General features: G+C 36.2%; 2 protein-coding genes across 17 annotated transcripts in view; one reads left to right on the plus strand and one right to left on the minus strand.

Annotated features, from left to right (window-relative positions):
• ACSS3 (acyl-CoA synthetase short chain family member 3) overlaps positions 1-15,024 on the plus strand; it is a 152,094-nt gene extending 137,070 nt beyond the window's left edge. For both annotated transcript variants that reach the window (XM_015063671.3, XM_053226541.1), the window contains 3 exons: positions 13,111-13,210; positions 13,301-13,476; positions 14,860-15,024. In XM_015063671.3, coding sequence (XP_014919157.2) covers positions 13,111-13,210; positions 13,301-13,476; positions 14,860-14,928 — 345 coding nt within the window. In that variant the 3' untranslated portion in view covers positions 14,929-15,024. The remainder of the gene's footprint in view (positions 1-13,110; positions 13,211-13,300; positions 13,477-14,859) is intronic.
• Positions 15,025-15,590: 566 nt separating this feature from the next.
• The window catches only part of PPFIA2 (PTPRF interacting protein alpha 2), a 472,924-nt gene continuing 461,105 nt past the window's right edge, over positions 15,591-27,409 (minus strand). For 14 of the 15 annotated variants that reach the window (XM_053226534.1, XM_053226540.1, XM_027071168.2 and 11 more), the window contains 4 exons: positions 26,683-26,751; positions 22,936-23,095; positions 21,618-21,709; positions 15,591-19,376 (listed from right to left, as the gene is read on the minus strand). In XM_053226534.1, the coding sequence (XP_053082509.1) occupies positions 21,651-21,709; positions 22,936-23,095; positions 26,683-26,751 (288 nt within the window). In that variant the 3' untranslated portion in view covers positions 15,591-19,376; positions 21,618-21,650. The remainder of the gene's footprint in view (positions 19,377-21,617; positions 21,710-22,935; positions 23,096-26,682; positions 26,752-27,409) is intronic. The other variant, XM_053226536.1, reaches the window with a different exon arrangement.

Raw genomic sequence — 27,409 nt, forward strand, 5'->3', positions numbered from 1 at the left:
GGTGGTAGTGAGGAATTTTAAGGATATATATGTGTTATTTATAGAAAAGCCTATATATATATGTATATATATGTGTATATATATACACACACATACATATATATGTATACATATATATCCTTAAAATTCATATATATATATATATATTTATAGGCTATAGCCTATAAATATATATATATATATGTAATTTTTTAATGTTTATTTTTAAGAAAGACGGGGGGGGGAGAGAGAGAGAGACAGAGCATGAACAGGGGAGGGGCAGAGAGAAAGGGAGATACAGAATCTGAAGCAGGCTCCAGGCTCTGAGCTGTCAGGGCACAGCCCAATGCGGGACTCAAAGTCACGAACCATGAGATCATGACCTGAGCTGAAGTCGGTCGCTTCACTGACTGAGCCACCCAGGCGCCCCACTAGAAGGAGAGCCTATATATTTTGGCTTCTTGATAGCCTCTATCTTCTTGTTTTTCTCTTGCTTGATAACCAGGTTGCATATAGCCTTTAAGTGGTATGAGATTTAGACATTTTATTCTAATCTTAAATCCTGAGAATTTTCTTCCAACGTAAACACATTGCCACAGAGTCCCCAGAAGATTTTTTTTAATGTTTTTGGTTTTTGATTTTTACATTTACATAGAGTAAAATCCACTTTATTGTTGTATAATACCATGAATCTCTATACTTGTTTGATTCTTGGAACCATCACCACAGACAGGATACAGAAAAATGTCAACACTGCCAAAGACGTCTGTCATAAAATTATCTTTGTATTCTAACCCTTCCCATTCCTAACCCTTGGTAACTACTGATTTTTCGTTTCTATGTTTTTGCTTCTCTAGAATGCCATATAAATGGAATAACACTGTATGTAGCATTTTGAGACTGGGTTACTTCATTTAGGGAAATACATTTGAGATCCATTCACGTTTTGTGTATATCACTAACTTGTCCTTTTATATTGCTGTGCGGTATTCCATGTGTGCATGTACTAACCAGTTTCTGCATCTATTCACTCATTAAAGGATATTTGGATTATTTCTAGTTAGGAAAAATTTTGAATAATTCTGTTATATACATTCATGTATAGGTTTTTGGGCAAAATTCATTTTCATTTTTCTGGGATAAATACCTATAGTGGTTTGCTGGTTTATATGGTAAGTGTATGTTTAATCTTGTAAGAAACTGTCAAACTGTTCTTCTATAGTGTCTGTGCACTTTTACGTTCACACCAGCAGTGTTTAAGAGTTTCTATTTCTTCTTCATCAACACTTGGAGTTGTCATTATTCTTTATTTAAACCATTCTAGTAGATGTGAAATGGTATCTCATTGTGCTTTTAATTTGCTTCTCTCTAATGACTTACTGACATTGGGCATCTTTTGATACGCTTGTTTCTCATCCACATATCTTCTTTGGTAAAATACTTGTTGACATCATCTGCCCCCCCCTCTTTTTTTTTTAATTAGGTTGTTTTCTTATTTTTCAGTTTTGAGAGTCCTTTATCTGATACATGATATGCAAATACTGTCTTCCAGTCTGTGGCTAGTCTTTTTATTCTCTTAACAGTGTTCTTAACAGAGCGGAAGTATTTTTTATATTGATGAAGTCAAGTTCACTAACTTTTTTTCTTTGACAGATCGTGATTTTGGTGTTATATCTTAGATTTCTTTCCTAACCTAAGGTCATAAATATTTCTCATTTGTTTTGACCTAAGAATTTTATAGTTTCATGTTTTACACTTAGTTTAGTATTTCACATTTTCTATCAGTTTACATTTACATTTTGAGTTTTCATGTCTGTGTGTGAATGGTGCAGGATGTAGTTGAGGATTATTACTTTTTTTTAAATATGGATGTCAGTAGTTCCAAGTATCAGTTCTTGCAGACTCCCTTTCTCCTTTAAATTTCCTTTACACCTTTGTCCAAATCAGCTGACAGTGTTTGAATGGATCTATTCTTAGAGTATGTCTTCTCTTTCATTTTTCTTTGTGTTTATCTCTTTACCAATAGTATTCTGTCTTGACACTGTAGCTTTTATGGAATGCCTTCCAGTTGAATGGTGTCCACATTTGTTCTTCTTTTTCAAAGTTGTTTTGGATGTACCAGTTCCCCTACTTTTCCATGTATATTTTAGAACAAGCTTTTGATTGGGTCTTAATCTATAGATTCTTTTGAGAAAAATTGATATCTGACCTATACTGAATCTTCCAATCCATGAATTTTATACATGTCTCCATGCCTTTAGGTCTCTTTTGATAGGTTTCGTCAATATTTTATACTTTTTAGTATACAGATTCTGAGCATATTTTGTTAGCTTTATACCTAAGTATTTAATGTTTAAGGTATTGCAAATAGAATCTTTTTTAAAATTTTGGTTTCTAAATTTTCACTGCTAGTGGATAGAAATACTATTGACTTCTTTGAGCTGGTATTTTTTATAGATTTCTTGAGATTTCCTATATAGATAATCCATCATGTTGTCTGTGAGTAGGGATAGTTTTATTGCTGTCTTTTTAGTCTGAATGCCTTTTATTCATTTTTTCTTGCCTTCTTGAGCTGGCTAAAACTTCCAGTATGATATTGACTAAGAGTTGTGAGAGTAGACACCCTTGCCTTGTTTTTATCTTAGGGTAAAAAAATTCAATACCTTACCATTATGAATGTTTCCTGGAGAGCTGTGTGGCTCAGTCTATTAAATGTCCTCTTGATTTTGGCTCAGGTCATGATCTCATGGTTTGTGAGTTTGAGCCCTGCATGGGGCTCTGCACTGACAGCATGAAGCCTGCTTGGAATTCTCTCTCTCTCTCCATATATCTCTGCTCCTTTCCCACTGGTCTCTCTCTCTCCCCCCCCCCTCTCTCCACCCCCCTCAAAATAAATAAACATTAAAAAAAAAAGTTTCCTGTCAGTGTTTCTGGAGATAAACTTTATCAAATTAAGATGTTCATTCTATTCCTAATTTGATCAGTCAAAAAAAATTTTTTAATGTTTATTTACTTTTGAGAGATAGAGAGAGACAGAGTGTGAGCAGGGGAGGGTCAGAGAGAGGGAGATACAGAATCAGAAGCAGGCTCCAGAGCTGTCAGCACAGAGCCCAGTGCAGGGCTCAAACTCATGAACTGTGAGATCATGGCCTGAGCCGAAGTTGGACGCTTAACTGACTGGGCCATCCAGGTGCCCCTGTAATTTGATGAGATTTTTCAAAAATCTTGAGTGAATGCCAAATTTTGCCAAGTGCCTTTTCTGCTTCTATTGATATGGTCATGTGGCTTTTCTTTTTAAGCCTTTTAATATGTGAGTTACATTAATTAATTTTCAAATGTTCAGTCTTGCATTACTAGATAAACCTTACTTGGTTGCAATGTTTTTATATATTGATTTTTTTACAAACATCTATAGTAATTCTCTTTGTTCTGAAGTTGGTCATCTGTGGTAATCACATAGCCACTCCATCTTTTGTGTTTCAATCTTCTGTCTTTTGCCATCGTTTCATTTGGATCATTATGGATCATTATGGATCCATATAAATCCATCATCCGGATCATTATGCTTTCTATGGACTTGTAGATAGCATATAGTTGGATTTTCCTTTTGTTTTTATCCAATCTGAAAATCTCTATCTTTTAACTGGTGGTGTTTTTGGACCACTTACATTTAAACTAATTATTCATATGTTTATATTTATGCCTATCAGTTTATTGGTTTTTCTTTTTGCCTTCATTCCCCTCATTTGCCCTTTTTCCCTTCTTTTAAGTCATTTCTTTCTTTTTTTTTTCTTTTTTTTTTTTTTTTTTTGTTAGCTTTTGTTTTTTTACTGAGAACTTCTGTTTCCATTCATTCCAGGAAGGTTTGCCCATACTTCTTGGGCCATGGCTATTTCTGGGTTTTTAATATTCATCTTTGTCAATTTTATCCTGAATGTGCAAATGGGATGTTATAGGTCAAAGACAGATTTCTTGGTAGTAAGTGTGTCATTGCCCTCTTACCTGAGGTCTTAGCCCTAGTCCTACATAAGCACCAGACACTTCTAGATGACAGAAAAGGGAGATAATTTTTCTCTGCTTCTAAAGGGGAATGGAGCAGCTTCTTCACTCCTCCTCAGAAGGTCTCCTAAACTGAAGGGCCTGCATCCAGACTCCACTCTTTGATATGTAAATAAAATCTCTCCAGGAGCCGGACAGCCCTGTGAATCTCAACTCTGACAACCTAGAAATGTTTACAAGATCTGAGGCCTCATCTTTTCTGACATGTCAATACCTAGGAAGCTAGTGAGCCAGTCTCCCTAGCACTTTGTAAGTTTAACCTAGGGAGCTAGTCTAGACTTTAATAATTTTGCCCTCCCAGGTAAATTAGAAAAAGTCTTATTATCCTGTCAGATCAGAGCAATTAACTCGACAAATAGCTATAGATCAAATTCTCATGGTATTTGAAGATTCTCAACAGGCTAGGGCTTTTTATAGGAACAATGAGGAATCCAGGAAAGTTTTATCCTGGATAAAAGGATAAGTTTTATTATAATGCCATTATAATAGCTGCATTAAAATCTTTGTCTGATAAATCTAATATTTGGGTCATCTTGGAGTTGGCATCTATTGACTGATGGTCTTTTTTCTTGAGATGTTTAGGTTTTCCCGATTTCTTTTATGTCCAGTAACTTTAGATTTTATCCTAGATATTTTGAATATGACATTATGAGATTTTGGATCCTGTTTAAATCATCTGGATTTGTGTTCTTGTGATTATTTATTTTAGTTAAAATCAGATCATGCCCACTTTCTATGGGCTGTGGTTCTAATGTCAATTTAATTTTCAAATACTCCGAAGTGCTGTTTGATCCATCTCACTTGTGTCTCTCCCAGAGGCCAATCTGAAACTCGAGTTAAGTGCTCAAAATCCTCACTGTGCTGATTCTGGTTGGATTCATGCATGCACAAATCTGGGGTGGGCTCAGGACTACTTTAAATACACAGATTGAAAGTATGCCTTTCTCCAACTCCTTCCTCTCCATAATTTACTTTGTACTTTCTGATTTCCAAGGCTCCTCATTGCTGCTCTTCTGGGTAAAAAGTCAGGGCTTTACCCTCCCTATGTTCTTACCAGGGTTCAATACTGCATGTTCTACTTACACAGCATGCCTGGGCGGAGGATGGGATTCTGTCTCATTGACAGCACTTTGTGTAGAGCAGGGCAAGTTAACAGGGACTGCCTGGCTGCTATTGTGGGAGGAGGGGGTGGGGGACAAATGACATTGAATCTTTCTAGACTCCCTTAGATTGGGTGCTTTTTTTGGGGGGGGGGTCTCCCAAGGCGCCATCCCACAGGATGCACACCAGTAGTGGAGGAAGGAAAGGACACAGCTCTTTGCTGGCCTTCACTTGGAGTAGGGTGTGGAAAGTCAACAAGGTTGCTACAGCTCGGTAGGAAGGAAGAGGGACAGTGCTTCCTTGTTGGTGTTCACCTAGAGGAGAGAGGTAGCATGAAAAGGATTGTTTCCCAGATCCTCTACTCCTTTCCCTAGACCTCTGTAAAGGCAGATGTTTTGGGGGCTTTTTCTGTCTGCACTTATTGGCAGTTCCATCTTTTGTGCTACTCCAGCATCCAGGCCGGAATATGCAGGAGGCAAACAAACAAACCATAATGACAACAAAAACCAAATCCTACAAAGAAACAAACAAAAAAGAGGGGATTCACCATCAGGTTGTGTCTCAAGTTTATAATTCTAATAGTGTCATCTGATCTGGTTTTTTCAGCCCAGAGTTTTTCATTGCAATTAGTGAAAGTGATAAGGTGGAGTGTATTTATTCCATCTTTATCAGAACCAAACCCAGAATCATTTTTAAATGGAATAGAGCAAACTATAGTTTAAATGAAAGAAAATATTTAAAGTAGTATGAGTAGTAATCCAGTGGGATCAGAGCATGCAGAATCAAAGTTTACTTCTCTTTCCTATAATTAAAAGATGGTCACCTTCTTTAATTTTTTTTTAACATTTATTTATTATTTTTTAGAGACAGAGACAGAGTAGGAGCAGGGCAGGGTCAGAGAGAGAGACACAGAATCTGAAGCAGGCTCCAGGCTCTGAGCTATCAGCACAGAGCCCGAGACAGGGCTCAAACTCAAGAACCGTGAGATCATGACCTGAGCTGAAGTCGGTCGCTTAACTGACTGAGCCACCCAGGTGCCCCACTGGTCACCTTCTTTAAAAATCATACTTACTTTCAGCTAAAACAAAACATATGAACACTTCTTGTCATGTTGGCGTGTGTGTGTGTGTGTGTGTGTGTGTGTGTGTGTGTGTGTGTGTGACAGTTTGATATTATTTGAGTGAAAAGAAAGAATTCTATATAATATTTTGGGATATGTGGCTTTGTGCTCTATTATAATATTATCTTGTTTTTAACCTACTCTGAATTTTGTGATAACCTGAAATTGAAATTTATGCTTCATGTATTTTGGTGTGTTGGCAAAAGGTTGTTCTGGTTGCATGAACTTTTAATTTCTTGCCTGTAGGAGATTACCTCCAATATTCACCTGTATTTCTGGCAGACTCAGCTAATCAAAATTTGGAGATTACATATGCACAGCTTTTATTATCAAAGTTCTTGGTTCTCTCTTTTATTTTTAGAATAAAAAGGGAAGTATCAATCTATTTAAATATATGTTTCTACTGACATCCTCACTGTATGTAATCAGAGAATGAGGCAGGCAGAAGATAGTAAAAATGACAAAATTGGAAAAAAAAAACATGCTGAAATCAATGCTTCCCAACAAGAATTTTGTCACTAGATCTTGGAGTAATTACAGCACATAATAGGACACCTGCCAGCCTTCAAGCCTTCTTGAAGTGAATGTCTCCCTTTGTATAAATTAAATGATTAACTCTATTGTATACTTACGTCTAATAAAGAAGTTAGTAACTCAATTCATATCAGGTTTGTTTCTTTATGATGACATCCTTTAAAGAGTTGGGAACTAACATTTTTTACTGGCTTTTTCCCACATCCTATAAAAATTGCTTAACATATTGATAATTAATATGTATGTGAAATGTTTTTATTGATGACATCACCAACTTTTATTAAAGTGTCCAAACCTTACTTTACATGTAGATGCTTTCCAGGATTCCCATTAGGATTCTCAATTGTCAGTTTTGAATGCTGAATTCTATTTTCAGTTTTTGAAATAGGATTTGAGGGTCTTAATGCATGGGAGTGTCATCTGTAATAATTCAAAATAGACTGAATATTGCTTTTATATATAGTAAAAATCTGTGCCTTCCCAGTTTCTTAAAGTAAAATATGACAAGTGCATTACATAAGACTAATCAAACAAATTCTATTAAAGTTACTACATCAAAAACATTTTAGGAAACTATATGTTCTTTTCTGTTCTCATCATAAGAAAACAAGAGTTCTAGAATAGCTTTTATAAATTGAAGAGGATCTTATCCTTGCAGATCTCGACACCTGTTAGGGCCTTCTGTAACTATTAAAGAACAATTGTATTTTAAAAGTTAATCTTTGAAAGTCTGGCATCTAGGTAGACACTTGGAATATTCTGGTGGAAGTTCAAGGTGTTCTTAGGAAAATTGGGTCTGAAATCTGCTAGTTCAGGTCTTATGAACCAAAATTACCAGGAGCCAATGCGGTCCTTCTTGCTTGGTGCTCTTTCGCTGCTGTGGGCAGGCTATCGTGCATAGACACCTCCAGGGAACAAATTAGGCTCTCTGATTTCATTCATTCACTTGTAGCTTAAAATAATCCCACTGGTATTGTTGGGAACTTGGAAATCTGGCATTAAAATACTGCACTTAAAGCCTAGGGCAGTGTTCATTGCAATTTGCCCTCTGGAAGTTTATTCTAACCATAGTTTCACTGTTTGTTTTCCAAGTTGGCTATTTTGTTTGCTATTTTTAGGAGTGATTTCTTCAGGATCGAATGTATTTCCATAAAGTGTATATTCAACAAAGATGCCATGTAATTTCTGTTCTACTCAGCATTAAATGATTACTGGATTTAAATAGTTGTAAAATTGCTGAATATTTTCCTGAGTATGAATATGAATACTGATAATAATGTAGAACCTTGCATTTTATGAAAGTACTTGATTTAAACTAATACTTCTAAGATTAAACTACTTAAAAACATAATTAAGAGATCTGTATAATTCAGCTCACTAAAGCCAAAAAACCTTCCAAATCCATTAAAATTTACCTAGAAATGACAGTACCCCAAAATCAACAAATGACAAGCATTTACAAGGACTGTTACCCTAACATTTATACAGATATTCCTCAATTTGAGAAGACGTTATATCTTGATAAACTTATTGTAAATTGAAAAGATCATAAGTTGAAAATGCATTTAATACACTTAACCTGCCAAACTTAGCCTACCTTACCTTAAACATGCTCAGAACACTAACATCAGCCTACAGTTGGGCAAAATCATCTTATGTAAATACTTTATAACAAAGTGTTGAATAGCTCGTGTAATTTATTGGCTATGGTACTGAAAATGAAAAAGAGAATGGTGGTATGGGTAGAGAGTGGTTGTAAGTGTAACAGTTGTTTACCCTGTGATCACTTGGCTGTCTGGGTGCCGAGGCTTCCCCCACTGCCCAGTGTCTCAAGAAAGGATTGTACCACATATCCTAGCCTAGGAAAAGACCACAATTCAAAATTTGAAGCATAGTTTCTACTGAACTCATATTGCTTTCAGACCACCCTAAAGACGAAAAGTCATAAATTGGAACCATTGCACACTTTTGGTTGAGACAATTACCTTTTAAGTTGTGTTAGTTTTTCAGTTCTTAAATGCCAGTTAATCACAGAGGCTTATGGGTTTTATGTGGAGAAAATATATGAAAATGGCTCTGGATATTTTTAGCCCCCCAAGACATTTGGTTTCTGTCCCTTAAATGTTGCCAAGACATAATTCGATGCTTTCCTTTTTAATGATTCAGTTGTTGCAATCATTATTTAGCATGTAAATATTATTTATGGAGCCAACATAGAAAGCCATCCCCCCCTTCCTTTATGGCATCTTTTCAATACTGATGGATTAATATAATATTTTATCCAGTATAATAATGAACCTTGTTTATAGATGACATAAAATTCTGGTAAATGATTATGTTTTTCACAGATTTTTAAGAGCTTGTCTACAAACTAGGAAAAATGTGAAACTCTGATACTGTAGAAAACTGTGTTATATATTCTGATTTTAAAGTACTCTGCCCATATGGAAAACCAGTCAGAATTTTCCCATCCACATCTTTAAAAAAATTTTTTTTAAATGTTTATTCATTTTTGAGAGAGAGAGAGAGAGAGAGAGAGAGAGAGAGTGAGCAGGGGAGGGGCAGAGAGAAGCAGGCCCCAGGTTCAGAGTTGTCAGCACAGAGCCCGACACGGGGCTCGAACTCACGAGCCGTGAGATCATGACCTGAGCTGAAGTTGGATGCTTAACCAACCGAGCCACCCAGGAACCCCCCTTCATCCACTTCTAAACATAATAATACTGAGGGTAGAAACGTGGTGAAATTAAAACAATACGGTGAATGAATGGCAAACTAGAAGGTTTGATGTTTGACTTAGTTAAAATTACACTGGTTAGGTGACAAAATACCTGGATGATCAAAATTTTTTTTTAATAGTAATTTGAGCAGATACATTGGCATTTAAAAAACTAAGGTAGAGAGGCTTATGACACCAATGAACACTTTAACAATTTCTTCTTTGACAATCAAAACTCTGGTTAGCCAGAAAAAAGTTTTTCTCCACCCATGAAGGGAATCCTAAGCCAGAAGTATAGGATTGGGCCCACCAAAACGACATCCTATCTGCCATCGACAAAATATTGTCTCCACAGACTGAGTATACTAACTCCCAGTACAGATCTCTGGCAATGAAATTTGTCTCTAGCATCTGCACCTAACACATAAATAAGATCTTAACAAATGGGAAGCCGTTGGAAGCATTTTGAGAGTTCCAACTGAAGCACTGGGAGAAGATGGTGTTGTGTGGTCTGTATAGTACATGTTTTGCAGGAGCTTTTTAGTCAGACCCAACTAATGGAAGATGCAGTACACAGCTCTATCTCAGCAATGAAGTGAATAAAATATGTACCACAGAAAATAATTTATTGAACACATCCTATCGTCAGCACTGGAAGAGTCAAAAACTATGTGGCTGGCAACTCTTATAACTCAGTCCTTCAAAGTGGATGGTAACAACAGGATATGGGAGAAATGTTGATTTCTGTGCTTAATCAGGGGCAGTGTGAGGTAGTGCACTGGCTTTGCACCCAACATTCTAGTTGTTCGCTGAGTCTTCCAGGACTCATTTTCAACTTGGTGTAATTAAAAGAAAAAAAAAAGATTTTCCTGGAAACTTTGGGACTGGAAAGCATCATGTCCCAGATTCTGCTGTGTTTTTCCCTGTCTCTCTGGTTGTGCCTTTTTCGTCTCGTTTGTCAGCTACTCCTTTTTCATGTAGCCATTAAATGTCAGAGTTCCTTAAGGCTTTCATCTTCTTATTGCTTTCTCCCTAATTTATTTTTTATTTTTTTAACAGTTATTTTTGAGAGACAGAGAGAGAGAGACAGAACATGAGCAGGGAAGGGCAGTGAGAGGGAGACACAGAAGCCAAAGAAGGCTCCAGCTTCTGAGCTGTCAGCACAGAGCTTGATGTGGGGCTCGAACCCACAAACCGTGAGATCATGACCTGAACGGAAGTTAGATACTTAACCAACTGAGCCATCCAGGTGCCCCAATCTCCCTAAATAATCTAATCTTTATCTGTAGCTTTTGTTACCATTTATACATTAATGACATTTAAATGTGCATCTCCAGATTAAGACTCCCATCAGACTCAACTGCTTTGACTTAGATATCTCAAAGATGCCTCAGTGGAACATCTCCAAGACTTAATACATGATCATTCCTTCCAAGCTTAGCCTTCACTAGTATTTTCTGGCTTAGAAAATGGCACCACTATCCAAACATCTGTTCAAGCCAAAGAACATAGAATCATCCATAACTTCCCTACCTTCTTCTTGCTCCATATCCAATTTATCATAAAAATATGTTCATTTTATCTTTAAAGAAACTCTAGAATCCCATTACCCATTGTCATAGCCTTAGTCTACTTGTAGCCTCATGGGTGATTTGAATAAATTGTAATACTCACCCTTAACGATCCTCTATTTGTTCCCCACAGTGAACCCAAAGTAAGTTTGTGTTTCAAAATACAATCTGAAGCGAAAGAAGCCAATCTGAAAAGACTACATACTATATGATTCCAGTGTTCTGGGAAAGGACTTTGGAGACACTGAAAAGATCAGTGTTTGCCAAGGGCTAGCAGGAAGTAAGGATGAATAAGCAGAACACAGGAGATATTTTAAGGCAGTGAAACTATTCTGTAAAATGCAATATAATGGTGCACACATTTCATAAGATCCATAGAATATACAACATGAAGAGTGAACACTAAACTGTCGACGAGGGCGAGAATGACGTGTTGATGTTGGTTTGTCAATTCTAACAAATACACCACTCTAGTGAGGGATTTTGAGAGTGAGGGAGGCTGTGCATATATGGGGGCGGGAGAGATATGACAACTCTGTGCTTTCCATTTCATTTTGCTATGAATCTAAAACTACTCCAAAAAATAAAGTCTGTTAAAAAAATCCACAAAGATCTTGTATCTCCTCCTCAACTCTTGAAATTGCTTCATCGCTTTTCCAACTCTACTAAATTGGAAGTCCTTAGCACAGTCCCTTTCTACCTGTACAGCTTCCTTTCCTCTTGCGCCTCTCTCAGCCTTGCTGCTTTCCTGCCACATTAGTTTCTTTCAGGTTCAAATGCTTTGTGTGAAGTCTCTCCTCAGGGATTTGCCCCACCCTTTCTCCCTGCCTAATCAGTGTCTACTCATCCTTGACACCTGAGCTCATTGTCATTTCCTGAAGGCTTCTCTGAGACCCCTGTCCTGCTTTTGCTCTGTATTTCACCTAAAAACCTAAGTTATTTTGGAGGCTTTTGCTATAGCTTTCATATAAAAACCCGGTTATTTCCCCAGAGCCCTTACCACTTTTATATTTAGACATTCACAATAACAAATATTAGTGATTGTTTATTAAGATTATTCTCATCTATTAGACTGTAAGCACCTGTTTTTGCTCAGCATTGAGCCTGGTGCAGTGGCTGGAACATAGAAGGATTTGGTAAATATTTGTTGAAAGAATAAAGAATAAGAAGTGTCAAATGGGCTGTTGGTATATTGCCCACTGTTTTCTCTAGCTATTAGAGATTTGCAGTCACTGAAATACCTATTACTCTCTCAGAAGAGGACATTTTGAACAATCATTTTTAAAAGTACCATCACAGCAGAAATGTTTTTTTAACCCTAAGCTTCTGTATTTCATGTGGTTACTCTGTGGTTTCTTGTGATTCTAGATTGATAGCTGCTTTGTTCTTTAAGATATTTAGAGCTTAGAGTAAGCAGTATGAAAATGGCTCCCTGACAGGGGTGATTATCTGAAGTCAGGGCTTCATGCTATCTCCAGCCTTTTCTTTGAAGTTGGAAAATCCTCTCTGGATGGGTGGTCATTCAAGAAAAGAGATGCTCTGTTCATTGCTTAGTAACAGATACAGAAATAAAATCCCTGTTTAGTCATGGGGCTGCCTTGGATTTCTCTGGAAAGTGCGCTTATGGTTGCCAGCACTAACGCTAAATCACCATGAGGCCCTTTTATTTCGGATGCACACTGCAGTGTGTTCTCACTGCATACCTGCCCTGACTTCATTAATAAACAAGCAAGATGAAGAAACAATTCTCCTACTTTCCAGGTAAGCTAAGCAATTTGTCTTAATCACTGTTAGCCTTTTGTGAGTGACTACCATGGGGGTCCTAATCATTCATTCACCCTGGTTATAATGATACGAATTGTGAATTAGTAGTAACTTTCACGCAGGCAGCTATAGGGTTTGAGTTCTCTGACGTGTACTTTTTTTTTTTCTGATTGAAATACGTATGTCCGTATCTCTCTTTATATATTCATACACACACACACACACACACACATAGATTTTCTAAATGAATGCTTTCCTTATTACAGTCGGTCCTCTCCCATGGCACGGTAGCTGACTGCGCTGTTGTTGGTAAGGAAGATCCTTTGAAAGGTCACGTCCCCTTAGCACTCTGCGTGTTGAGAAAAGGTGAGAGATCTTTGTTCTCCCAGAGTGTTTGGGCCCTGAATGATTAACCCTAGTTAATTCAGTGCTTATCCACCTGAACTTTCTCCCTAGATATTAATACAACAGAGGAACAAGTTTTGGAAGAAATTGTGAACCATGTTAGACAGAGCATTGGCCCTGTGGCTGCTTTTCGAAATGCAGTGTTTGTGAAACAGTTACCCAAAACAAGATCTGGAAAAATTCCCCGGTCAGCTCTGTCTGCCCTGGTCAACGGCAAGCCGTATAAGGTAAATTATCCAAAATGTTCAACGCCAGGTTCTGAAATGTTTTACATTTTTTTTTTTTTTAATGTTAAGGGGGAAACTGCATAACCACTCTAGGAATGAGGGTTGTGGAAACAAACACGTATTAATTAAAACCATATGCTTTGAGATTATAGGAACCAGTGTGTGAAAATACTTTTACTATCAGTATGTCAGTTAAATGCAAACAACTAGTGGAAATGCAGTCTTAATGAATTAAAGACACATCTCCCTTCATTGTGGTCATTAATGGCTATTACTGAATGAGAAAGCAAACAATTGAGACTGGTTATGCATGCTGGTTATATACATGCTGTATATGTGCAGGTATATATGATATATATGTGTATGTATCATATATATAATATATATGCTGGTTATATAGTTCTCATTCATATATACTCTATAGTTCTAATTGATATATATTCTAATTATTTCTATTTTGAGTGAAAATTATTTTGGAAAATGTTAGGCTAATTCAAGTGTATGTACTTAATCACCAATATCTACTAGAAGGTGATGCAACAGTAAATAGTTGTATGAGAAAATGCAAAAAAAAAAAAAAAAAATTCAAAAGAGGCACAAAGAAAGACTCATTAGAGGGATTCTAGAGAAAGTACCACTTAGTGATGAAGGAGCATAAGGCAAGTTGACTTGCCCCAACTCCCCCCCCCCCCCCCCCCAGGTAGGCTATGTGACACATTCCTCAGGCACTCCTGGCTGCCCAACAACAAAGGAAAGGACATAAAACAAATGGCTAAACTGATAGAGTCTCCATCAGTTTACAAATATCTTAGTAATATTACAAGAAAAAGACCATTTTATCAATAACCTAATTTCTGTGAACTCCCTATCTTAATGATAATGCTTTGCTAGAGGGAAAAACAACCTTAGCTTGACAATAGGTAGGCTTCCAATAATCTGTAAATCCTCTTTAGCATGTGGAAATCCCTTTAAGAAACTTCCTCTTGACTTTACCTCCCCCAACAGTATATAATAAAGTCACTCCTCACAACCCCAGTGCAGCTCTTTGTGCCCATGGGTCCTGTCCCCATGCTTTAATAAAATCACCATTTTGACACCAAAGACTTCTTTGAGAATTCTTTCCTGGCCATTGGCTCCAAACCCTCACCAACACCCCAAAACCCCATCATTTAGGACCAATAGTTTTGCTAAGTGAACAGTTTATTATTCTGGAAGACTACAAATTATATTTTAAAATATTAAAATCAGAGTTCCCTTGTTTTCAACATTTTTATATGCATATTATAAGATAATGGGAAATACAACATTGCATGTAATTGTTTAATTATAGAGACATGGAAGGGGTTCAGGGACGAACATTCATCTCTCGTTTTTTCTTTCCAGATAACACCTACAATTGAAGACCCCAGCATTTTTGGGCACATAGAAGAAGTGCTGAAGCAGGCATCATGACTTTCTTTTTTCCTATTTTGAGTCAATTTGAGTCAATTTTCTAACTGGAGTCAAATTTTTTGAATTCTTTCCCATAAATAAATACTTAAATAGAAATTACTTGCAACCTGAAATGTGAATTATAAAGCTTGGTCTAAAAAAAAAAAAGGTACTTGAAGACTAGAAGAAGACCTGTGCCTTCTGTTTAATTAGACCCAATTAGCATCTTTTTCAGTTGCCTGGAACATGGTTCATTGTAGATTGTCTATCACTTTAATTTAGGAAAAATATAGCTAATGTATGATTTTAAAAAGCTTACTCCCTCAAATATTTTAATCGAAAGTGACACATTAACATAGAGTACTTCCTGAAATGAGGAATCTGTAGCTTTGACCCAGAACCTAAAACTCAAGTTGAAGTCAGAAAATAATTTTTCTTATAGAAATTCTGAATATTTTCGGGGCGCCTGGGTGGCTCAGTCGGTTAAGCGGCCGACTTCAGCTCAGGTCACGATCTCGCGGTCCGTGAGTTCGAGCCCCGCGTCGGGCTCTGGGCTGATGGCTCAGAGCCTGGAGCCTGCTTCCGAGTCTGTGTCTCCCTCTCTCTCTGCCCCTCCCCCGTTAATGCTCTGTCTCTGTCTCAAAAATAAATAAAACGTTAAAAAAAAAATTAAAAAAAAAAAAAGAAATTCTGAATATTTTCTAACATTCTTGAGATGTCCCCATGCATGGTTATTAAAAAAAAATAGATAAAATGGGAGGTTTTAGGGAATCACCTAGACCGATGACTTTGAAATAGGAGCATCCATCTAGACCTACATTTCCTGAGGGAAGCTTAGATACTAGGATACAGCTCTGCCCTCGGGTCATTTTGACCTTGTCAAGGGAAATCACATGCCTGACAGATCCTAGAGGTCATTTAATCCAGTCTGTTTGTCAGGGAGGTGAGAGCGCTTTGGAGTTCCTCCTGTCTCAGGTTCTTAGTTGACCGTACACTTGATTCCAGCTTCCTATAAAAACAAGGAAATGACACAAAAATGCAGTAAACTGACAAGGAAAACTCTTAAGGAAGAAATGTAAAAGTTTTATATTATGCTAAAGACCAGGAGTTTTTAAGTAATCCCAAATCTAGATTTTTATGTGAAATCTCTAATTTTTTAATAACTCACTAAAAACACATTGTGACATTCAAACACGTGTTTCCATTTAAACTTATCTAAAACTATTGAGAATTTAAGAAAAATTCCTGAAAATGAATCTTTAATAAGTTTATGGTAATGTACCAATTAGCCAGAGTAGATAATTAAATATAGGATTTACTTAGGATTCTACATGCTATCAGTTATTGAAGAATACATTTAAACTAAAAAATATATATATACCATGCCCATTGAGTCTTTGATGGTGCTTAAAGTATTTCCCAATCTTTCAGTCCATCAGGAAAATTATCTTTTAAGAGCAGCTGTCCTAACATGATAGTCTGGGTATATGAAATATATGTGAGAGATAACAGAGAGCTTATTTACTTGTTTATTTCATAAAAATTGCTTACAACTTATATATAAAGACATTATGAAAATGATAGGTTTTTTTGTTTTTTGTTTTTTTTTTTTTTTTTGGACCATAAGCTATAAATCAATGGCTTCTCAAAGTAAAGTCCTCTTTGCTTAAATTGGCTTCTTGATTGTTACACCTGAAAATTTTTTCAGCTAATTGTTCTGTTTCGGTAGCCTGCATTAAACCAACTAGATAGACATTCAACTTATAATTTGAAGCTGTGAAGTTCCTTAAAGTGTCCCTTCTGTTGGGTACATTTTACTCATTATCACAACTGTAATCTTAATATATTCTTGTTAAGAATATAATTATTTTTTCGTGTAACATCCCGTCAATTTGAAATGGCAAATTCTTTAGCTGAATGTGTACTATTGTTCATTTGTAAGGGATAAACAAAGGCAGATCCAAGAACTGTGTGAAGGGTGTATCTGTGGACCTCTTGCACATTTTTCCTAGCCATCAATTCTGAAGGGACACATTAGCAAGCAGGCTCAAGTTATTTTCCAATAACTCGGTGCATGAGACTGGGGAGGAAGTACTGTTTCTGCATCTGGTCGGGGAAATTTATCTCCTCCGAAGAGTCAAAGGAAGTACTGTTACTTTCATGTGATTCAAAGTGGGGCAAGAAAGATACACTTGGGTTGTTGGACTGCCTAAAATTTGGTAGGAAAAAAAAGGAATTTTCTCTTACATACTTACCATAAAGCACTTTCAGTAGATAGTACCTAGAATATTCTGGATTAAATGTATCTTTAAAAATAACGATACAATGTTACTAAAAATACAATCATTGTATTTTCTGAAATAAAGTCCTCATGACTTTTTCTTGGTATTTTCATAGAATATTTTACTGTAAGACATTGGAAAAATTTAAATAAGATTTTCTTTCAAATCTATGGAAAAGTGTTTTCCAGTTATTTTGCTCCAGACAATACATTAAATATATAAAATATCTGCTTTATATCTAAGGAGCGCTTTTGTTTATATAAAATTGTATTTGAGAAGGCTCTCATCATTACAAATGTGAAAATTCATAAGTTTGATAACTGGTCAGAAGGAAAAATATTGAGATTCTGAGCTTAATCCAGTAAATGGATTTTAGATTCTGGCAGAAATTATACTATATGTTGAAGAGTATTTTATGTTTTGTTTTGTTGTTTTGAGGGAATAGCTAGATCTTTTTCTCTCTATACATTAGAATCTATTATAAACGATTAACATTTCTTACTGGATATTCTCTAAGTCATGTATTGAGAGTAGATACAGATCTAGTGTGTTGTTATAATATCATAGTTTCTGTATTATATTTCATTTCCCTAAGTCAAGATCCCAGTGATCAGATGAGCTGAGAAAGCTCCTTTGCATTGTTTCTGCTCAGGCAACATTTCCAGAAAATTTAAAAAATCACCTTCATACGCAAGTTCAGTGCTCCCTCTTGTGGCAGACTCACTTTTGAAGGTAAAAAATAGACTGAAAGTCACTAGAAGACCAATTTTCATTATAGTTTAAATTAAATATTATGTGACTAGAAAACAAAGATTAAACAGAGAACTGGAAGTATTTTTTTTTATTGACAATGGAGAGGGTTTCTGTTACCATTACCTTTTGACTGAATCTGTTAAACAAAAATAGACATCAAAACAAATGTAATGTACGTGCAAACAGCAAATTAAATACAAAAAGGAAATTACTAATGACAGGTCTTGCGCTTCATAAGATCAAGCAGCAGAAAATCAGCAGTTAGATAAATGGTATTATTAAATAGGTTTTACTTTGAAATCTCCCGTATAAACAAAGAATAAACAACAGTAACACCACCAAATAAAGCCACAGGGAAGAGATTACTCTTCTATACTTTTATACACTATATATGTTAATCATTCTGTCTTTCATTTATTTCCTCTGATAAGACTGACTTCAGGGAAGTCGCAACAAGGCCATCTTGGCTAGAAGCTTATAACATTAGACATGAGTCTGGCTAATGCCCTGTTACATTGACAAAAGGGAAAGGTTTCTGGGTTTTTTGTTTTTTTTCAATGGAAATGAGCCTCGGACTCTGCAGTGGTTGACATTCACTGAACAGTGCCGGCTGGCGGTTCGAGATATCTGATGAACATGTTCTTAGTAAAGAAGTTTTTTTTTTTTTTTCTCTTTTTTCTTGGTCCACAGATAACAAGAGAAGATGCTGTTTATTCCTTATAAATTATTTTTTTAAATATTTGCTCTTGACTCTTGTAAACAGTTTAGCTTTGTTTTGTGTTGAAAAGAAGATCGAGCCATCACAGTGCTATTTCTAAAGATATAGGACATCCCTGATTGCCTTTAAAGGACTATTTTTGGCTCCAGTTCCAGGTTAAATCATTCCTTTTTACATGATCAGAGGCAGGTTTTCAGCTTTAAGTATTGACAGACTTGAAGGAGAAACATATCGATTTGACTGTTACAATTCAGAAACTGTAAAAATGGTGGAATGGTAAAATACAAACAGTACTTGGAATTGTCAAATGTTTGCACTCGAGACTCCATGAACCATATATTTTATTTTTTTAAAAATCATATTTATATCCATTTACATAAGACTTACACATTTAAAAAGAAATACATACACAGTAATACATAAATGCCTAGTATTTTACAATAAAACATGAAAAAACGAGTGGCTCCATTTCATAAAAGCATCTGTTGTACAGAATTTATGACGTGGATGATGCTTATTATTCAAATGACTTAAGCATTTTCTTACAATTGTAGTAAACTAATCAAACTTAATATCTGACTCCCCCAAAATCACATTTTCAGCATAATAAACCACTGGTGGTTGTTTCCTTAGAATTCAGTCTTCACAAAGGTTTTCACTGTTTGTCTTCATAGATGGTAGTGCACTTTAGGTAGAGTAGGCTGAAAAGACGACATCTGAAATATTTAATGAACAGTGTTAGTCTGCTGTCAGCTCCCGGACTGGAAAGTCCCCCTGCGCCACCAGTGAGACTCCTCCATGGAGCCTGCCTACTTCCATCTTAGGAGTCTACAAACGGAACGCCATCTAGGATCTGGCCGATAGCTGGACATAATTAACATTTGCTCCTTCTCCAACTTTGTGCAAGCCAATTTAATAAATCACAAGATTTGCTCAAGTTTGTGGAAAGCATGGCAGTAAATATAAACAAAGGTATTCATAGAAAATGTGAGCAGTCCTTTTGAAAAATCTGCAGCTTGCTCATCAGTAAATTCAGTCGAGTTGCCTTCTTTCATGGAATGGATTCTTATTCTAGTTCATATCTTTTAGAGCTCTTAAAAAGAAGACTTTATTTTTTTTTCTTGCTTTTTTTTTTTTTTTTTTTTTTTGAAATTGGGCAGGGGGAAGGGCAAGCTGAGAGGGAGAGAGAGAATCCCAAGCAGGCTCTGTGCTGTCAGCTCTGAGCCCAAGGGCTCTAACTGACAAACAATGAGATCATGACCTGAGCCAAAAACAAGAGTTGGACACTCAACCGACTGAGCCACCCAGGCGCCCCTGAAAAGACATCTTTGTTGTGACAAAAACACCATATTTCAAAGGATCTGGATCAGTGTCTGGATCAGTGATGTGGCATCACTGATTCTTCCTGTCATAATATACTTAGAAAAAGCTCACAATTTCTATTTCTGACACAAATGAAATGATAAATAATATGTTCTGAATTATTTTAATTATAAAAGTGTTAATGTTTCGTCAAAACAGAAACTGGCTGTCCTTGATTGGGTTATTGTAAACAAATACCTTTATCTTATTTAATGGTAAAAATTAGGAAATATGAACTATAGAATGCCATGCACAAAATACAAACTGCAAATAGCTAAAGAGTAATTCTACCCATCAGTCAAAAACTAAGAAGCGAGCCCTATTCAACATATTAGTCATTTGTAAATTAGTGAAGTATTCAGTTCCTGGGGAAATTATCATGTTATGTGTAGAAGCTATTACAAACAGTATTTTGGAAAGTCTCTTATTTAGCCAAATCATTATATACTTTAGATCATGCCTAATTAGATGCCAAATTGTATACCATAATTAAATTTTTAATGTTAGGGTTTTACATTCTGAAATTAAATCTCTTAAAGCTTTTTATTTTATCAGCAGCTTCAAACAGTGACCCAAATAAGGCAGCACACCAGCTCCCATAGTAGGCCCCAAAGACCAACAAGAAATTGCATGGAGCTTTCATTCAAGGCGATCAATAAACAACACAAGATGAGCTGTTCCTCTGCCTGTAACTGCTTCTTCTCCCTGTCCCTGTGCGCGCACTGGGTTCTAAATATTGCTCTAAAAAGTCTTTTTCCAAAATACTAATTTATTATAAATGGTAAATATTTTGGTAAAACTCAGTTTTAGGTTAAACAAGTTTCATGAGCATTTGACATGTACAGCCTAGGAAACCACAGGTTTACTACAACCGTTTTTCAATAAAACTCCATTTTTGTATGGACTTGGAAGTAGATCCCATCAGCCAGTATTTCTCTAAATACAAATGCCTAATATCTTATAATTATATATCAAGGTTTTAGTCCTATTTGCCATTCTTATAATTTCACTTTGTTCCTATGCTGTGAGCCCCAGATCCTTAAAGCTCATATTTGTTTTCAGCAAATATAAATCAGTGATGAAAAACAATACACTGAAATTCAAAATTATCAGTCATACTTTGCCTTCTAATAATAAACTACCTCTACATCATTTACCTGCTTCTGCTGCTAGTTGATTCCATGTACCTACTAGAATCACTTTCTGCTTGCTTTAACTTTCCCTATATTATTCACTTAAAAGTGTGTTACTCTGTGAGTGCCGAATTCTCTTCAATAAAACGCTATGTGCGTCCATATAAAATGCTACTGAAAAGTAGATGGCGGTGGCTGGGGCTGCGACCTGCTGATGTGTAATAAGATAGTGATAGGCCTCCAACAGATGGACCTTAAATCAGAGCAGACAGATGGTGATCAGAAAAATGAGATTAAGAGCTACGATATTAAGACTCCTCTTCCACCCTCTAGCAGTCCAAAAGGGTCATCTCCCCTCTGTACTGCCAGGCCATACCAGAGAGTATCGTGTGGATTTACTACTCTATGTCGGTTCCATTTTTGGGTGGTTTGTTTTTTTGTCAGCCGAGGAAAGCTACTCACAGCAAGTCAGTGCTGCCTCCTTTGAGTGGCTTGTCAACATGAGTATGTGCGAACAGTGGAGTTGTCTAACCTCTGCAGTCTTGATGAGGCAACTGCAAACGGAGAAAAGGGCTTTAGAGGAACTTGGATGATTGAGTACAAAAATCTCAGATGAGAAAGATTATCCCCTGCGTAAAGGGATCCTGAACATACTAGTAGACCTTCTTTCTCTCAGACATCAGCCACTCCTATCCCTTCCCGCTAGACCAAGTTACTAATGAAAACTTATTCCATTGTGATTCGACTGTACTTTCGAGTTGCTGTGTATTCCTCCTTAGATGAAGCCTGTAACAAAAGCAGCTCTCCATGGTGTTTCTGTTTTTGAAGCAAAGATTGCTCCCAGAGAATTCAGGATAGAGGATTTTTCCCCCTCCAAGTGTTGAAGAGCTTCTTCACTAATTTTAATTGCAATAAATTCCTCCTGAATTTTTAAATATGTTCCATGATATTAACAAGTTAGAAGACATATAGAACAAAGATCACGGGTTATACTGGAACTAATTTTAAGGGCCATGATAGCTACAACCCTGAAAAGAAATAATGGTTCTAGGCAATTGTCTTAATAAAGAGAGTGGGGCTATTTTTTTTTCTTTTAATGTCTACCAAATAGAAATAATTTTGTGACTGCTATTTCAAAGTGGTCTCTCCTTCAGAATGGCTGTTTTCCTTTGTGAGGTATATAACACAAGTCTAATGTCCACAGAAGGAAATAATACTAATTGGGAAATTACTATTGGCTTTGTGTTTGTTTAATTCTCTTCTCATAGTTGTGCTTGTTTATTTAAGGCCTTCTGCCTTGGTCAGAGGTGAAAATATCTGATGAATCTGGGTTTGTAAGATGAAATACAAAACTTGCAATATTCAAACATGTAGGGTGACTGTGGAGTTAATTTCCATTTACTAAGGACCTTTTAGTCCGAATTCATCTTCTAACTAAACAAATTCTTTGCTTTGAGAATAGAAGAGTAAAGAAACACAAATCATGCAGATGAGTATTGTTCTTCCTAGATGTGGACATTAGCCAAAACTGTCCTTTCCAGGATTTTATAAATTATGTTTAATAATGTGAATGAGGTGCCATGGGTTCATGCATCAGCCGTTTGCAAGAGTCTGTTTTTGATGAAAGCAAAGTAAACTTCAAGCAGAGCAAACCAACTTAAGAACTTCCAGAAAGCTATGCAAAGTCAGAGAACGATACTAGCATTTGCTAAACAGGTAACATGTTTTTTTTTTTTTTTTTTTTTTTTACTTTATAAGCAGAAATGCAAAACTACTGTACCATCCGTTGTCATTTTCCTCGACTGCCCAGATGTTGTGGTTAACCTAAATCCAGCTGGTAACGTTTCTGAGGACCCAGGCATCATGCTGATTCCGTGTACTTCACGGGGAGGAAACTGTCTTCTCCATGTTGACCCACGCCTGAAATTCTTATCATCACTCTGCCAGTACAGAATTATAATTGGATGTAATAACAAGTAAACTAGTCCAGGTCCTTAAAACTGTGCACTTAGAAACATGCAACACTGATATCTACAGTCTGTCTGTAAAGCACACCTATGGAATATTATGTTTTATTTGGAGAGTTCTACTGATTCCAAAACAATAACACAGGAGATTTGCAGCAGAAATGTTTTCATAAAAATTTTCCTCTGACTCCAAATCTAAGGTTTGCTATCTGTAAAAGTAAATCGTTTTGAAAACCTAAAGTAAAACCCCAATATTATCTCTTCTTTGTCACACTTTATGCCAACTGATTTTATAGTATGAGATTATATATTTAGTTCACTAAGTGTTACACAAACCGTGTTTGACTCACAAACTTAAATAACTATTTCATGAGTTTTGCTTTTAAGTAAACAAGAGACATATGGGAGAGCTATATTTGATACAGCCTGGATCACATCAGATAAATAACCTATAGTTTGTGTAAGAAACCAAATTTGTCATTTGTTAGATTTCAGCTGATAATGAATTAACTTGTGGTTTATTGAAAAACCTGTGGAGCTTGGAAACCATCCTTTTAGCTCTTTAGACACCACTAAAAGCATAATATAATTCTGGTTGCTGTTTTACAAATGTATTTCTGGCTGCTGATTCTGTTATATCATAATGATATAATCTCTTCCCTCTCTGCGCATACACAAAGCATCTGCTTAGATACAATGAACTTTCTCTATATTCACAAGGAGTGATATGTAATCTACTGTTTAGCAAGTATTATTCTTTATTAAACACAAGTTACTCTTTATGTCAAATTCTAAGGAAAATATTAATCATTCTACGTAGATCTTATCTTCTTATGTCACTATGTTTTTCATGTAGGGAATGGTTATCTATTCCCTGAAGTTAATCTCAGTGTGTGTGGTTACCTTTATTAGCTCAGGTGACTTCATTTTGGCATATAGAATAATAGGTCAATACTTAGCTCAAATTATCATTGCTCTAAATAAGTAAAACTATAAGGTATTCTTCATCATGGAATGCTAATTTAGTTGACATTCAGAGTCAATTTGGAAAAAAAGGAAATCACCTATGAAATTACATATATCCATTGTTCTACTAGAATCCATAGCATCCAAATCTAAATTTTGTTTAGATTAGGGAGCCATTTTACAATTTAAGAGATGTCTGCTACTCCTTTTCTCCACTGCCAGGTTCTACATTGTCCTAGGCCTCCAAATGTTTATAAATAGAGGAAAGAAGCAGAAGTTCACAGTTGTGGCCTCTGATTTCTTGGAAATCAGAATTTTGGAAGAGTTGTTGCATAAACATAAACACTCTACAGTTCTACAAAACACTGTATTACAGTGTAGGGATATACAACTCCTGCAATGTAAGGGTTAGGGACTCAGAAATAAGCAAGTGGAGGATTTAAATCATGATCTCTTTTGCTCTTTTAGCACTGTCTTCCCTCAGAAAGTTAATGGGACCTATCAGCAACATCAGAGGAAAAAGTTTCCATGAGGTGAGGATAAAGGATACCCACTAACTTGAAGTGAAAGTCTGTAGAAGCACAGGAGCACTTCTCAAATTCTTTCAGTGGGGGCTGAATGTAATCAGCCCCAGAAACAAGCACAGGTTCTGGGTAAGTTGTTTAGCTACTTTTGCTCACACTCAAAAAACAAAAACAAACAAGCAAAAAAAAAACAAACAAAAAACTAGGACAAAAGAGACTACAGGGTTGGAATGATAAAATCATGTACTGTGTTCTTTATTTAATAAATAAGAAAAAGATGCAGCATATTTTAAAGGCAGAGAGTCACATACCATTTAGACCTTTTGGCTTTTTATTACTTTCAGAAAGCAACACTAACTCATATATGCTTGAGTCTCTACCTGGCTCCTTTGAGTTAATCCACATTTTAAAATGTAGCAATAGGATGGTTCTTTAATTATTTTATTTTCTTAAAAAATTTTTTTAATGTTTTTATTTATTCTTGAGAGAGAGAGAGCGAGAGAGAGAGAGTGCATGAGCAAGGGAGGGGCACAGAGAGAGAGCAGGACACAGAATCCAAAGCAGGCTCCAGGCTGTGAGCTGTCCGCACAGAGCCCGATGCGGGGCTTGAACTCACTAGTGGTGAGATCATGACCTGAGCTGAAGTCGGACGTTCAACCGACTGAGCCACCCAGGCACCCCAATAATTTTTATTAACATTCCTTTTGCAACTTAAAATTTTTTTTTTAATGTTTATTTATTTTTGAGAGAGACAGACAGGGGAGAGCAGGAAGGGGAGGGGCAGACAGAGAGGGAGATACAGAACTCCATGCAGGCTCCAGGCTCTGAGCTGTCAGCACAGAGCCCGACCTGGGGTTTGACCCCATGAACCATGAGATCATGACCTGAGCCAAAATCAGATGCTCAACCGACTGAGCCACCCGGGTGCCCCTCCTTTTGCAACTTTTAAACAAGAAGAATAATTGCATTCAAAAGCATGTAGGGCTTATGTAGATTATCTTTTTGATTCAACAATTAAGAATAAGGATTAAAAAGATTATCAAACAACTTATAAAATTAAAATCAGTTAAGTATTAACTGTTTTAAAAATATCAATCATTCTGCTTGGACAGGAGTATGGATTTATAGGAAGTTAGCTGAGGTCAAGACTAGAGCTAATCTGTCTATAACCTCCTCTACAAAGGAAAGCTTGGGATTTTATAAATCCAAGATCATCTTCCTTGCTCATTTGAATGTGAAATAATTGCCTCATTTTAGGATTTGCTGGGTTCATTCACAAAATTATTTTAATCAGCTTTTCTTTCTAGTCAAGAAACGCCTGCATTTTGCAACACAGAATTATGCCTCTCTGCGTTTTCCATTTCATACTCGGGTTTTCTTTCTACTTCTTCCAGAAAAACCCTGTAAAAAACTCAGAAGGACTAATAAAATCCACAGCATCTATCAATGCACAGAGTTTGCTAATGTTCCTTGTATTCCTTTGTCTCAGGAGTCTACTCATATGTTTATTATTTTCCAAATAATTTAAACATGCATATATTATGTTTGGGATTCTTACACTTCATGTAACTTTTAAATCCTATGACTGTTAAAATGTTACTCATATGTTTTCAGGGAAAACTCAATGTCACTTTCTAAAATAATGAAAAGCTTCCCATTTACCGAAAGCAAGTTTTCTTTTCATTGTAATATCCTAAAATTTATTGTAGGATACACTGATATTTAGGAAATCAGCACACAATTATTTAAAAGCTGAGTTTATCAGGATTAATGTTATCACTGCTTTTTTAAAAAAGGTCACTCATCATAATTTTGCCATCACAACTCATAAGAATCTGTTTTTAAATTACTTCTAGGTGTTTCTAACTGCTGATATGATAATATTTATGAATGCATAAAGGTTTTTCCAAAACCAAATGACTAATAAAATTTAATAATTAGGCACAATACTGGGGAAAATTCTAGATTCTATCCAGAGAACAAGCTTCTGATTGATTTTTGAGCACTATTCCTTGAAAGTTGTTTTATTTGTACTCTTAGATCCCTTGTGAATGACAGATAAGGACTTACTTCATCCAGCCGCCGTTCAGTTCCCAGAGCCAGGAGGTTATTGTATTCCCTTTCAAGAATCTGCCTTGCCTGTTGACATCAAACTACAGTTACTATCACTGAGGTCACAGTTCACTTTAAATATCATAGAGATTATATTCATCTGAGAAAACATTACAATCCTGTTTTATTTAAAGCGTCTTAAGATTTTAGTCCTCTGTGTCTAAAAGCCATTGCAAGTTTTAGTTATAAATACAAGGTAGGGCCATTTTCTTTATAGTCAGTCTGTGGACAGTGGAGAGACAGCCTCACATACATGTCTGAGGTCAAGGGGCACTTCATTACTTTAATCCAACTGAATATTTTATATAAACTTTGCAATAAATGAAAAAAATGAAAAGTGAAGTTAGACTGCCAAATTTTTGTCAAGTCTATAGAGATAGTTCTCAAACCTGGCCAATGCTCATTATTTGGGGAAACTTTAGATAAATTGATTCCTATACCCCATCTCTGGATATCTGATTTCTTAGGCCTGTGCTGTAGCTTGTAGGTTTTATTTTAAATTTTTAAGAAACTCGGCCGATTTGAATAATTATCCAGGTTGGGGAACCAGTGGCATACTCAGTGTTAAATGTCTGTCTAATTCAGACATGTAAATAGAAATGAACGCCTCTCAGAGAGACAGAGACTGAAAGCCATCTGCCAGGGATATTGTTTTGGGAAATCTGGCATTCAGGTGGAAGGCTGG

Source organism: Acinonyx jubatus, chromosome B4 (assembly GCF_027475565.1).
Source record: "Acinonyx jubatus isolate Ajub_Pintada_27869175 chromosome B4, VMU_Ajub_asm_v1.0, whole genome shotgun sequence".
In the NCBI taxonomy this organism is placed as follows: domain Eukaryota; kingdom Metazoa; phylum Chordata; class Mammalia; order Carnivora; family Felidae; genus Acinonyx; species Acinonyx jubatus.